This window comes from Fonsecaea erecta (genome assembly GCF_001651985.1).
Source record: "Fonsecaea erecta strain CBS 125763 chromosome Unknown Scaff9, whole genome shotgun sequence".
NCBI lineage: Eukaryota > Fungi > Ascomycota > Eurotiomycetes > Chaetothyriales > Herpotrichiellaceae > Fonsecaea > Fonsecaea erecta.
The window spans coordinates 1,365,067-1,378,634 of NW_017387252.1; the positions used below are offsets into that span (position 1 = coordinate 1,365,067).

Sequence of the window (13,568 nt, forward strand, 5' to 3'; positions counted from 1 at the left end):
CCAATTTTCTGATATGTCGTTTCAACATGCCATATGTCTGTTCCAAGGTAATTCTTGAGCCGGCATTCCTCTTTGCATGATAGTCGAAGACGTCCGGTATTGACAATAGTCCGTAATATCGTTTCCCTCTCGATCACAGTATGCTGTGCTATCCTTACATATCAATGCACGGAAGCTGATTGCAACATAGACTTACTACTGTCGTAGCTCAACCCAACTCACTGGCAACTCCAGCGACACCTACTATCCATCTCAGTGATGTCGGAAGCCAATTTGACCGAGAGCATCGAGGCTCGCAAACAACGTCGACGCGCAGCTGGACGGAGCGGAGGTGAATTTGAGCTTGTTCCAAATTCTGAAAGACTCAGTTATCGCTATGTCTGGCCAGACAAAGAAAAAGAACTTGTTGATAGGCTTGTGTCCTGGGCTCGCGACGAACCCGCCGATGATACCGTGGTAGCTAACTCACAGCAGCCGTCAACACACAGTGCACAGCTTGAGGCAGAGGAAAACAACCTGAGCAGGGAGAACACCGAGCCCAAGGTACCAAATGATGACATTCGCCATGACAAGCGGATGATTTCTGGAAAAGAAGACGGGAAGGAACGAGGAGCGTTCACCAGACTGCATAGGCGCATCTCCAGATGGTTTCAGCGCAAAAAGGACGACGGCAAAGAAAATGAGGGGCCGAAGCGTGGTAAGCCTGCATCAGAACAAGACCAGCCTTGGATTTCGAAGCGCCAGCTATTGTCATTTAGCTCGAAGAGCCTTTCCAAGGAGCACTTGGAGCAACAAGATGGCCGTAAGTGCTCCTTTCAGTTTGACACAGCTTTGGGATCGATCCAAGTTAACCGAGAGCCACAGGTGTATCGAGACACGAGGAGGTGAACAGGAGTTTCTTTGCCGCGCCAGAACGTTCAATGGACTCTGACAGTCAACTGGAGAGTGGAATCCGGTATTCGAATATCGTCGATGATCATAAGTTTAGCGACTGGGAGTGATATGAATTGCTAGGTCGTCTAGCGCGAGCCCGAAATGCGCTGATAGCCACGCCTGCAGGTATCTCGGGTCGTATGCTGCCATCATCGAAGAGGTAGCTTGTGTCATGAATAGGTAGATCTCAGCGTGTGCTTCAGGAACGCACAACCGTAGACAGTGTTACACTTTTCCGATCTCATCCTTCTTGACAGCTTCTTTGTCTCGCTGAGCATAAGACTCTGCCTTTTTGGCCGCGATCTCGTCGATGAGCGGACGATTGTTCAGTGCGGCTGCTGCAGCTGCTTGTCCGGCCTCAACTCTGCTGGAACCCTTTCCACTGCCAAGATATTGGTTGTCCCAGCCCCAGCCAGTCAGGTATACTCCAATAAAGTAGGTCTCCTTTCCTTGGCCGTAGTGAACAATGGGCTCCTTTTCATCCACATAATTGATCTTCACACCCTTTGCCAGAATCCTTTTAGCAAGCTCCTCCTTGCTCTTTTTGGACGGGCCATCATTTGCGGTGAGTGCAGCCTGCAATTTGGGGTCCCATAGCTGGTGAAGCCATTTCTTAGCTAGCTTGCCCTCATCCGCGTCAGTCAGGATTACCGCAGCGACGTAAGCTTCGAAAACGTCTCCCTTGATCTTGAGCCATGCATGAGGCGCCTGGTTCTGGAATTGCTTGTAGCCTTGTATCTGCTTGTCGAGGCCGTAGAGACTAGAATATTGGCCAATGGTTTCGTTTCTGACGAGAGACTCTCGGATCTGAGACATCTTTCCTGGATCCAGGTTCGGAAATCGATCGAAGATTAATTGGGTGGCAAAGAGCTCAAGGTAGGCATCTCCCAAAAACTCCAGTCTGTCGTAGCTAGCATGGACGTTGCCGGGCACTTGGCTGGGGTGTGTAAAGACAACAGATCGGTACTTCTCATCGATTTGTGGGAGGGATGGAAGTCCATTAGTGCTTGATGTTTCAAGGGTGTGCCTCAGGGAATTTGGGTTGTCTCGGTATGGCTTTTTGAGACCGCGGTCTTGCTCATTCTCGAACTTGCGCTTCTTGCCAAAGTCGGGCATTCTCGAGGTATAGACGATCTTCTACAGATTTTTATGGCCCGGAAAGCAGCAGGATTTGTACGAAACCGAAGGTGGATGTGCAGACACTGGCAGAGAGGTGAAGGGGGGGTGACGGAGTGGTTATAAAAAATACAAGAAGGGAAATTGGAGGCGAGTGGAATCTTTCGGCGGCAACTAGTGCCGGGTCGCAATTCTAGAGCCTCAATTCGGTGCAATTCAGAATTCAGAACTTGTTCTTTGCCAGCACATTCAACCAACCAACTTCTCCTCCTTTAAGCATTGCCATGGCTTCTCCGTCGAGAGGCCGGCTACTCCAGCTGATGCAGGTACGATTGAACCCAATCACACTCTCCCCGCCTCTGGGCAGAGGCGCGATCACCACCTTGTGATCCCTTCTGGGTGTACACCTGCTAATCCAACGAACTTCTGCAGCTTCAATGCTCGATCTTCTCTACGACCTTCAACCCGATGCACCAGCGTCTGGGCAATAAAGTCCTACGCCAACGGTTAAAGGGCCCAGCATTGGCCTCGTATTACCCCAGACGATCAGCCACTGTGGAAGACGTTTTGGACGAGTTCAAGAAATTTGATCTGGAGGGTTTCAATGAAGAGGAGGACGATAGACTGGAGAATGTGGCCTTCGCCAAATTAAGAGGAAAGGGTGCGCCCAAGAAGAAGAAGACAGCAGCAGGTACGGTCGTCAAACTCCCTATCAGCCAGCAAGACACTAACACGGCCTGCAGAGAGTCGCCACAACAAGAAGAGGAGATAACCTTCGCTGAAGAAGGTCTTGTATTGCTCTATCTCACCACCAAGATACCCACCATGAATTTGATATACGCCCGGTCTGCGACTCTCGACCTCTTCCTATCCCTGCTTGCCAGCATTCAGTCGGTGATCCCGATCCTCGACCTCTGCGAGTTGCGAAGCTTTGTACAACTCCTTTCAGAGGCATGTCTTGCCTGCGTGCAAATGGTGGTGCTATTCAGCTCAACCGGCCTACATCGATCCGTTCCACCGGCAACCGACCTCGGTGTTATTGGGACTCGAGTTCGAGATCGGCCATGGTGCTCGATACATGTGTCTGGTAACCTACAGCCCTATTTGGCGCCATTATAAATTGCATTTGTACCAAATTCGAAGAGACGGCGCATTGCCGGCTTCCGGTTTCTCGAGAACGAGATGGCTCCGGCCTTTTCCCATCATCATTCGCCAGGAGTGGTTTTCGAGACAGCATCTCCGCATGTAGTTGCGAGTTTCTTCCCCGCAAGCTTCTTCCGCAAGCCCTTGGCCACAACCTTACCCCTCTGTTGTGTGCCTGTTGACCGTACATCATGGTCCTCAGAATTCTTCCCAGATGGTTTGGATCACTGCGGGGCATAGAGATGGCCCAATGGCCTATATATCTTTCTCGCTCGACTTCCGGTGGGAGCGTGTCTTGCTGTCATTTCTTCTCGTACCCTATCCTCCCTCCCATCCACCGTGCACTGTTCCCACTTGAGTGAACCCTATACCTTTTCGTAAGAAAGCTTTTCACCATGTCAGGTCTCCATGAGGTCCAGACAGGCTCTGGCAAGTTAGCCAACAAGGTGGCCATCGTCACAGGTAAGTACCTGGGTCTCAATGCGTCTCGTGGTGTTAGGAGAGGATGGCAAGCTGCCACGAGGTTCCCAGAGGGCCACTCGACACCATGAACTTAAGCCTGACACTCTTTCTCCTCAGGTGCCGCCTCTGGTTTTGGCCTCGCCTGCGTCCGAAAATTCATTGATGAGGGCGCCAAAGTCGTCGCTGCGGACATGAACGAGGCCGGTCTTCAGAAAGCCTACGCCAGTTCCGCCGACAGCCACGTTGCAACTGTTACGGCCAACGTCACTTCGTCCAGTGACTGGAGCAAAATGGTTGACATAGCCGTCTCCAAGTTCGGTGGGTTGGACATCGTGGTTAACAACGCCGGAACATCCTACAAGAATAAACCTACACTGGAAGTTACAGAGGCAGAGTATGACAGAGTCATGGCTGTGAATGTCAAGAGCATCTTTTTGAGCGTCCCAGCCACGGTTCCTGCCCTGAAGAACCGGGGAGGTGGATGTATCATCAACATTGCCAGTATAGGGGCCATGAGACCCCGGCCAGGCCTGGTGTGGTATAACGCGAGCAAGGGCGCTGTTGCGAATGTGAGTTTCCTTCGTCCTCCGTCCATCTCAGCTTCTATCCGTGTATATATACATATTTATATACATACTGCACCCCTCCGCCGATGGAGCTAATGCTTCGTGGAACAGGCCACAAAGGGTCTTGCTGCCGAGTTCGGCAAAGACCAAATCCGAGTGAACGCCCTGTGTCCCTTGCTCTCCGGCACCGGCCTGTTCGAGTCCTTTGTGGGCGTGCCGTACAATGAGGAAAACATGAAGAAATTCTTGTTCAACGTCCCGCTAGGCAGACTGACGGACCCCTCTGACGTGGCGAATGTTGCGGCATTTCTAGCCAGTGACGAGGGCAAGTTTGTCACCGGTGTGAATCTGGAGGTTGACGGCGGCAGGGCTGTTGGCTCGTAGAGCTCGCAAGGGTCAGCAGCCATCAGGTACAACCATGCAGAGGAAATGTGTGGTTGAAGGTCGAAGGTCGAAGGAGCAACAGAATGCCGTATGTAGTTGAAAGGTATTTGAACTCTGAGCTGGCGATATACCAGTATGTATCAACCAATGACTCTTGTTTTTCCAACTTCTCCGATCCTGCTCAGTTCCGCTTCACTTCCATGACGAGAAGGGGGGGGGGGAGGGGGGAGGAGTGGGAGAAGAGAGAGAGACAGAGATGAGAGTGACTCCCCCCTTTCTCTGGGCGTTGTCACAACCTGTTTACTCAGGCTCTTTAGTAGCGAGGCCTCGACTCGAGTCTCGAATCTGGTTAGACTAGAGTTGCACAGAGGGGAGAACAAAGCAAATATACAAACCAGCTCTCCACAGCCAGCAAGCTTTCTTTCATCCAAATGTATCGTCCCGGATTCCTTTTTCGCGAGCAACGGCCCGGCATTGCATCCGAGTGAGTCTTGAGCCTCATGTAGTTCCCATCCGTACCAACCCTTTTATCCTATCTCGTACTTTTTTGGGTGCAACGCTATGCTATGCTTCAAGGACATACATACACGCCTGCTCGAATTTATTTATCTTCCAAAACGTATTTTCGTAGAACGGGGTTGCTGCTTGATCAGCGAAAAAGACAGCAATCAGGACATCCCAGGTGTTTCCTTCTTCAAACTGGCTCTCCTCGGTCCGGTTACACCAGGGCTGCTCATAGATCGACCTATCCAGAAAGCAAGTAGAATACACTAGAATGCCGCTCTTCCAATTCCATCATCCCCTTCCATCAGCTGCTGCAAGTGCTGTTCTGCGAGGTCACTACGCAGCGCCTCTCTCTCGCTCTCTCTTTCCCTGACATCCCATTCATTCAGTACTTCGCGCTTGAGCTTCTGCTTCTCTGAAATCTCGCTCCGAATTCGTTCGGCTTCTGCCTCGAGCATCTTGATCCGCTTTTCTTGGTCAGGGGGGAGGCCAGAGGGGAGTAGTTTCCCTCCCGGCACGATCTTCTCGTTGGTGGCGAGATGTTGTTGCGCGGCGTTGAAGCGTTGTGTACGAGGGTATGTAGTGCTGGTACTGCTGTTACCTCGAAACGGGAACGTGGCCTCACCTCCAACAGGGCCACCTCGTCCAAACCCGCCACGGTAGCTGGATCCTCCACCATAGTCACCGCGGCTGCTTGAGCCAAAGTCACTCCCGCGTCCATAAGAGCCTCCTCTCGGTCCGAAAGGTGCGGGGCCTCTGAATGGTAAGCCGCCTCGGCCACGCATTGGAGGGCCCGATAAATCTCGAGAAGAGACACCGTCAAATCTGCCCACAGAACCACGAGGTCGAGTAGGGGCGTTGAGTGCGGAGGCGCCTCCGCCACGATTGTGAGCGGACATGGACATCGATGCCGCAGGGCCGGTAGGTGGGGACTGAATGGGTTGACTGAAACTGCGTGAGGGCCCTGTGGGCGGAGGCCTTTCGTAGTTCCCATTTCGATAACTGCTAGGACCAGAGGGCGGTTGGCGGATCTCACCGTTCGCCCGTACCTCGTCTCGCGGTGGGCTCACATCAGGTTCTCGAGAACGTTGGTCACCATCTGAGGCTGAAGGTACAGCTGGGGATCTGCCTCGAAAGCCAGCGGAGTCGACATTGTCGTAAGGATCTCGAGTGGGATGTACTGGTGATCTCGGTTGAGAGCCTGTCAAACTCGCACGGTCTGGATGAATAGGAGGAGACGACCTTCGTGAAGTGTTGTGCGAGGCTGCGCCTGAATCTCTCGGCGACGGAGACCGTCTCACCCAGTTATCGTGCTGCCTTCGGCGCGGCGGCGTTCTCGACCTGGGTCTGTAACTCTCACCTCCTCTTGGAGAATTCCTGATGGGTGACCGTTCGCGTAAGCGGCTCCGTTCCGGGGAAAATCGTCGTTCGCGTTTTGGGGAGCGCCGTGCAGGGTCGGGGGAAAACTCTCTGTACCTCTTCGCCTCCGGTGGACTTCGAGTTCTCGCAACGGGCGGAGACCTTGATCTTCTCCGTGTTGGCGATCTTCGTGGGGAGAATCGGCGAGGGGGTGAACGTCTATTAGCAAATAAATCTTCTCTTCTATTAGGTGGACTGCGTGAGCGTCGACGAAAGGCTGCGGATCGACTTCGTGGTCTTGCAGACCTTGTACTCGTGTTTGGTACGTAGGAGTCGACATCATCTCTTCGATCATCCCGCCGCCCATCTCTTCTGTCAGCCGTCCATGAGTCTGCGGCAAACCGCTCCCGGTCACGGTCACGATCACGATTGGGGGGTCTGTATGAATTGTCGCCTCCTGAGCCACCTGGCCGGTAGCTTTCTCCTTCACCGAAGTACTCGACGTCTGGATGCAAATCTCGTTCTCGATGTCCTCGGTCTCGAGGTGCGGGCGATCGCCTTGGCCTGGTATGGGTCAGTCACCTCAGAGAAGTCGGTGCTGCGGAGAACATACCCCCGGTAGCGATCCATGACAACGGTTAGTAGAGAGGCCAGCAATAACAAGAGGTGGATGCCACCTCATGAAGTTCATTCGAGTTCGAGCTGGCTGTACTTGATATCCCACATGATGGGGTGTGGCATGACAGAACCGCAAGGGGCTTCGAGGGACGGTACAATAGTATTACGGATCTGAATTCGTTGCTTGGTCGCTGGATCCAGAAATTATACGCCAAGCTTTCAGCCTCGCTTGCAACAAGGCTCCGGCAGTATTCACTACCGAGTATAGTTTGTCGCAACATACGAGGTAGAATATCTACTGAGCCCAAACAGTCATCGCAGAGGTTTGATATATGTATGCGCTGGTCAAATACAACTTGCTCATTTCCTAATGCTCACTTTCCCGTCTCAACACTTCTCCGTTCAGCACAAGCGATACAGTGGCGCCTGGATCTGGGAGACAGGCTCTATCTGTCCGGCCCATGATGAACCGGAGCCATATGAGTACACGAGCACAAGCATCATGTATTTTCGTCCAGATACAAGCTACTTGGAGTGCACGTCGCTGAGACAGCCGAAGATCTTGAAGCGTCTCCACGACACCGCGCCAGACAGGGTCACCCTACCGAGTACATACGCTCCTAGGCTGAGGCGATGACCGTCGCAGAACCCCAAAGAGCAATGACAAAAGAGGGTATGGACCATCAGCGAGCATGAGTAAAGGTGCCCGAGGGATCCGCTGAAACGATTGAAGGGCATGCTTTGTCAAGCCCGGGCGTATATTGTAGCCATTCTCTTAGTAATCCACCAGTGGTCAAGCTTGAAAGATTGCCTGCTTTACCCGTGGCCGTTAGAACCAATTTATGTTGCCAGGTGCAAAGAATGAAGCAGAAAATCTCACCAAATCTTTTCGCGGTCATGTTTGACAGTAGAATATGAGGGGCGCAACATAGGTGGGAGCTAAAGCTGTATGCAGTGCTGGGAGTTTTGTTGCCTTTCCATGCGTGGCGTTCTCTCACTGTCCACTGTCCAGCAATTGCACCCAATCGTTTTTAAAATGTGGCCAGCCAGTCAAGCCATTTTAGGGACGTGCTGAGTACCACAGGGAGCTTGGAAAGGTCTCCCAAATAACAATGATAGCGCCCCTTTTTCGGGGGAAGGTTCCAATCCGAGGTGGTGAAGTGGTACTGGCGTCTCAGACTTGCTTTTCTCAGGCGTCCCATTGCGAGATCCCTTCATCGACGGCGGCCGGGAGTTAGATTTTCAAGGCACGGCGAAATGCACGACCCTTCCGCAAATAACCCGAGAATATCATCCCATGGATTCGTTGCCAATGCCCCGGATGCAATATCCCAGGGCGCTGTGACTGCCTTCGAATTACCTCTTCGCCCTCCTTTCTTCATCCCTCCTCTGCCTCTTCCTTGACTCCGTCGCAATCATCTCTGACAAATCATCCTGGAAATCCCAATTAGGATTCTGCTCTGCCTTACGACCTTGCTCGTACGCCCGACGTAATTCTTCTTTGTCCATCCCGTCATGGGCGGCAAGGGCATCTGGATCCATTGACACGTCGACATCACCGGGCTTCTTCCGTTTGCGAGACGTATCATCTTGTCCTAGAAGAGGAACACTAGTCGTGGATTGTTGTTGAGCAGCCTTGAGATCGTAGACCCTGTCACCGCCAAAGAAGCCCTCAACACGAGACTGGCGTTCTGGAATGACTTGGTAGGCTGAACGCGGATGAGACGATTCTTCGGTTTCCGTGCCTCGGCGTTTCCGCAGGTCAAATTCAGAGACGGTTTCCGTGCCGCCAATCTCAGTGGGCACGGCAGAAGTCATGCCGCTGGGTGTCTCCAAACCGGTCGAAGTGTCGAGCCCAGCTCCGCCTTCCTCTTCATCGTCCTCCTCGTCGTCTTCCTCGTCGTCTTCCTCTTCGGACTCTTCTTGCTCTTGCAACTCGCCCCACAGTTCTTTCTCGACAGGTTCGCCTTGCTGAGCGTTCAGTTGCTGCTGGAGCACACCGAAGATGTCGCCACCGTAAAGAGGTCTGTTCGTCGCTTCATCAACAGGCGGTTTGCCCCATTGTCCCGGGGCAAACCCCCAGCTTGCACCAGGGGGAGGAGGGGCATTGACGCCGGGTACCTTGAGAGCTGGATACGACGGAGGCGGTCCGTATCTCTGCATATTGATCAACCACGGAGGAGGTGCCCCAGGGGGCATATTCAGCGCTTCCTTCAATTCATCAGATAACTCCCCGGGTCGTAAGTGCCGTAAGTTTGTTTCAAACTCCTTGCCCTCATAGTAGACCTCGCCATACCTCGTCAACTCCGGTTTGGTCTGGAATCTGAAGAACGCATCGTAGAGTTTCTGGTAATCAATGTCGAGCTTGCCCGTCTTCCCTTGTACTCTCTCCCGTTGTTTCTGCTTCAAAGTGGCATTCTCTTGCTTCTCCAGGATCGCGTCCCGCATTTCTGCGATACCTGTTTCTTGGATGAATTTCGGCAGCGCGAACGGCGGCTTTTCGATACCTCGTTTCGACGAGAGATACTCTCTCTTGAGAGACCAATGATTCGGTACGGGGACGACGTTCCGATACGACTTGATATGGACTAACAACCTGGGATCAGACGCAGAGGTGTCTGTCCATTCCACCATCTCAGGCTTCTGAACAAGAGCCTTCAGTTCTGCAACAGACAACTTTGTCATCTCTTTCTTCTTTTTCTTGGAGATCTTTGGCGCGGCGTTCTCTTCGTCTTCATCTGGAATATCGTCATCATCGTCAAAGTACACCTCTGGCTTCGCGGGTTCCTTCAATGTGGCATCTTCCTTATCCGCATCTTCGAATTTTCCCATCACGTCTTTGTACATATCAAACAGAGGATTTCCGTCATCAACAATGAGTGGTTCGGCGAGGGCGCCACCATTGCGCACGTCTTCTGATGTGATCTTTCCCGCATTCGAGGCCACCGTTTGTTCTTCTTCTGGTTCGGGCTTCGCGGATGCTCCATTTGTGACGGCGGTTTCAGGGGTTGATTCAGTGCCAACCTGGGTTGAGTTAGCTTTGAAGGGTGGATGGTAAGACAGTATGCGTACCTTTTTCTTCTCCCTCTCGGCCTTCTTCTTTGCTCGCTTGAGCTGATTTTTGGTCGGCTTCGCAGCGGCAGCCATGGCGAAGGATCGTTACCCCAAAGAGCCTTTCTATGATTCAGGCAGGCGGCACCCAGCCACTGCCAGACACCGAGTGAAGTGTGTAATGGGGTGAGCGTAGGAGAAGGTAATTGCTCGAGCTTTCTCGCGATGGCGTTCACAAGATATGAAGTAGAAGGCTCGAAGGATGCAAAAATGCCAAGCATTTTCGGCGGGACAAATCCAGGCCTCGCTAAAGAATGATCTTTCCTCCATCTTCGTTTGTTTCATATGTATATTAATTATTGTCAGAGTGTGTATCCTAAGGTGCCTTCTTTAACCACGCTTCTATCAACTCCTCATCCACAGCCTCGGTCCTCTTACTCACAATCTCTCTATCCCAATCTAGCCATTCTCCCGCCATCGTATTCCCCATCTTCGACCTCAAAACACCCACGCTCAGATTGATGATATATGGCCTTTCGAAACTCTGGTAGAAAACTGTTGCCCCGCAAACGGCGCAGAAACTCCGTATCACAGACTCTGAGGACTGATAATGTCTGAGTTTGTCGATCTGATCCGTCTCTTTGGTTTTGGGCCCGAAGACAATCGGCTCATTCTCCAAAGTAAAAAATTGGGATGGAGGAATGTAAGCCCACGGCTGGAGTGTGAAGCCTAGTGTCAGACGACAAGACCGACAACAGCAGAAGCGAGCGTAATATTTACTGTGATCCGTTTTGGGCACATACCATCCTGCGCTGTTTGCAGTGTATGGCGGAGGTGCGACGAGGAGTTGACACTCTCCACAGTGACAAGAGACTTCCAGCATTCTGCCCTTCTCAGGCGCTGAAGATGGGTGAGCAAGCGATGTCTTCTGGAGTTGTAAAAGCATGCTCTCGTCCAATGGATCTTCATCCTTCACGCCTGGTTCGGTCCGGTAGCATGGGACACGTCGCCCGCTTAGTTTGGTGAGGAAGGGCGCAATCCCGCCGTCCTTCGCGTCGTCGACGTACCAGTGGCACATGACCTTCGTGGTATTTCTTTCCCCTTTCACCTGACTTAACTCGTCCTCGTCGTCGTCGCTTCTCTCTAGGCTGCCAGGACAAGCCAACCACGCTCCATCCCTTTCAGAACGAGCAAAGATATTGCATCCGCATTTCTGGCAGAAATACCTGGTGTATTTCTCAGAAGACTTATATGCAGTGGTGCAACTGAGTGATTTCTCACTAGGTGGGCCATTGAGTCTCAGATAACACACAGCCAGAGATCCGGTAGTGTGCCGGCATGTGTTACAGTGGCACATAATGCATTCATTCGGCAGAGCTGGATGGGATAGTAGTGAAGAGGGCTCGCAAACGAGACCACAGTGGCATGTAAGTCTAGACTTGACACACATTATTGCTAACCGTCCTGTGGGAGAAGATAGGGAGTGCGCCGGAGCACCGCGCCAGCATTCGAACTGCCGTGGATGTTCTATTTAACCAGGCAGAAGTAACTCAATTCTCATATAAGGACGTTTAATATATGTGGGGTTTTCCGAAGAACAGTTCAAGGGTTTGATAGCCAGATGAACATCAGAAGCGCTTTTCGTTGGTGGGGGCGTATAAAGTTGACTAACTTCATATTCGCGCAACGCCACCAGAGAGTACAGATGGGCCGACGACCAGAATATCAAGGTCAATCATTTTATCTTCTGACCTGTACGCAATCTTGGTCAATTGGCTCTAGCATTACATGCACACCTGTGCTTCTCGCCGTGGTGGGTATCTTTCCCCTCAATCAACGCCATGCTGTGTCATGTTGGCACACAAAATGCACCGGGGAAAATGCATAAATAGTAAAATTGGATCACAAAGCACCATGCCCACCCAGTAATCCCCAGCCAACATCACCCTAACACTTGACTTTTGTGAGCGCCTGTGTATGCACAACCGCTGCCGATGCAAAATCAACCACCCCCCTGTGTTTTTGCTTGTTGACTATCCATCCAACCGTCCAACACAGAGAAATTTGAGCTCTCGGTGTGTTGAGCACATCAAGCACCCGGAAGATTCTTCAGATCGCCGAACCCGCCGGCATTTCCCTGCTCTCCCAACCAGCTTGGCTCCACCAAGGAGTCTTTTGCCTGGAGAAGATATCTGTAGGCGTGTTTGATGGTGGCATCGCTCACGCCGGCCACTTCGCTGATTTGTTTCGTGGACTTCCCAAACCCTAGCAAATGACTGGCGAAGTAGGTGCATGCGGCAGCGTTGGATAACGGACTACGACCAGCCAACCCTTCAACAGTAGGTATCTTCTGTGCGAGCTCTCGTGCGATAGTCGACACACGGAAAGGCAATCCAACCATATTGCAATAGCGATCGCAGAGGTCTTCGGGTTTGGTCGACTGGGTACTTTTGAAACCGAGAAGATTCCGATTCGCAATGCCGCCACTTTCCTCAATGGCCTGAATACTTTCGTTCGACGATTTAGTCAGAAACTTTTCCAAGTTTTTGTATGCTCGTCCGATCTCCTTCTTGGGAACCGATGTCAGTCCGAAGATCTCACTGAAGGACCGAGGCGCTTGGTGTTGACGGCAGGCAATGAAGAGGCATCCGGCCAAGATAACCTCTGTCTGCTTGCCACGGAGAGCGTTCGCTTCGTAAACCCGCTTGAAGTACATTTTGGCGGTAGTCTTAATCGTAGCCGTGAGCTTGGCTTTCTCCCCCCAAGCCTCGATCTGGGCGTAGGCGGTTTGGAGAGCCTTGTCCGCCTTGTTTTCCTGTTGCAGCGCCTGCGCCTTCTTGAGCTTCCGCGTCTCCTTCGACACATTCGGCCCGCCGCCGCCAATCATTGTACCGGCATTGTTGGTGAGGAACAACTCGTTATCGGCGTCTCCCACACGGTTAGGATCCTCGCCTTTGCCTTCATCAGAGTTGAAGGTACGCCATTCGGACTCATAGCTGACCAAACGTTCGGCAAGCACCATTCCGCAGTTGGCACAAATGGTGTCGGCATTGTCCTCGATCAGATCAGGGGGCACCTGCTTGCAATCGGGGCAGATGAGATGCGTGTTCAGGTTTTCGCGCCATGCTGGTGCTTCAGGAGGTTGGTTTTCGACGCCCGCAGTGGACATCTTGTTTGACTTGAGCGAGAGTGGTTTTGAAATACTCTTTATCACACGTCCACCGAGTGTCCCTTGTAAGCGTTGAGTTTGACGCCGTTTAATGCTCTTGTAAGTCGTCCGTAGGTTGTGGTTATTTGCAAAGGTCTTGACGAACAGTGGGGAATACAGTTTGGCGGTAATCAAGGTAAAGGCCGATAGGGCCGGATTGTGTCCAAGAGACAGTAAGGCTCCTCGCAGCCAGCCGGCTGTTGTCGCACGTGGGCCAGAGGAAG

At 52.2% G+C, this 13,568-nt stretch overlaps 6 protein-coding genes across 6 annotated transcripts; 3 read left to right on the forward strand and 3 right to left on the reverse strand.

The window, feature by feature from the left end:
* Positions 1-258: 258 nt before the first annotated feature.
* AYL99_09708 (hypothetical protein) lies at positions 259-1,001 on the forward strand (the record flags this gene model as incomplete). The annotated part of the gene is made up of 2 exons (XM_018841215.1): positions 259-802; positions 865-1,001. 2 exons carry the CDS (start codon positions 259-261, stop codon positions 999-1,001), a joined length of 681 nt encoding a protein of 226 aa, XP_018689896.1.
* Positions 1,002-1,158: 157 nt separating this feature from the next.
* On the reverse strand, positions 1,159-2,049 carry AYL99_09709 (hypothetical protein; the record flags this gene model as incomplete). Its single annotated transcript, XM_018841216.1, has 1 exon — positions 1,159-2,049. The coding sequence occupies one exon, from the start codon at positions 2,047-2,049 to the stop codon at positions 1,159-1,161; it is 891 nt and encodes a 296-aa protein (XP_018689897.1).
* A 284-nt stretch (positions 2,050-2,333) lies between these two features.
* On the forward strand, positions 2,334-3,168 carry AYL99_09710 (hypothetical protein; the record flags this gene model as incomplete). Its single annotated transcript, XM_018841217.1, has 2 exons — positions 2,334-2,375; positions 2,482-3,168. The coding sequence occupies 2 exons, from the start codon at positions 2,334-2,336 to the stop codon at positions 3,166-3,168; spliced, it is 729 nt and encodes a 242-aa protein (XP_018689898.1).
* A 419-nt stretch (positions 3,169-3,587) lies between these two features.
* AYL99_09711 (hypothetical protein) lies at positions 3,588-4,604 on the forward strand (the record flags this gene model as incomplete). The annotated part of the gene is made up of 3 exons (XM_018841218.1): positions 3,588-3,654; positions 3,772-4,223; positions 4,332-4,604. The coding sequence occupies 3 exons, from the start codon at positions 3,588-3,590 to the stop codon at positions 4,602-4,604; spliced, it is 792 nt and encodes a 263-aa protein (XP_018689899.1).
* Positions 4,605-5,374: 770 nt separating this feature from the next.
* AYL99_09712 (hypothetical protein) lies at positions 5,375-10,232 on the reverse strand (the record flags this gene model as incomplete). The annotated part of the gene is made up of 4 exons (XM_018841219.1): positions 5,375-6,350; positions 6,410-7,031; positions 8,555-10,109; positions 10,158-10,232. The coding sequence occupies 4 exons, from the start codon at positions 10,230-10,232 to the stop codon at positions 5,375-5,377; spliced, it is 3,228 nt and encodes a 1,075-aa protein (XP_018689900.1).
* A 1,993-nt stretch (positions 10,233-12,225) lies between these two features.
* AYL99_09713 (hypothetical protein) lies at positions 12,226-13,305 on the reverse strand (the record flags this gene model as incomplete). The annotated part of the gene is made up of 1 exon (XM_018841220.1): positions 12,226-13,305. The coding sequence occupies one exon, from the start codon at positions 13,303-13,305 to the stop codon at positions 12,226-12,228; it is 1,080 nt and encodes a 359-aa protein (XP_018689901.1).
* Positions 13,306-13,568: the final 263 nt, after the last annotated feature.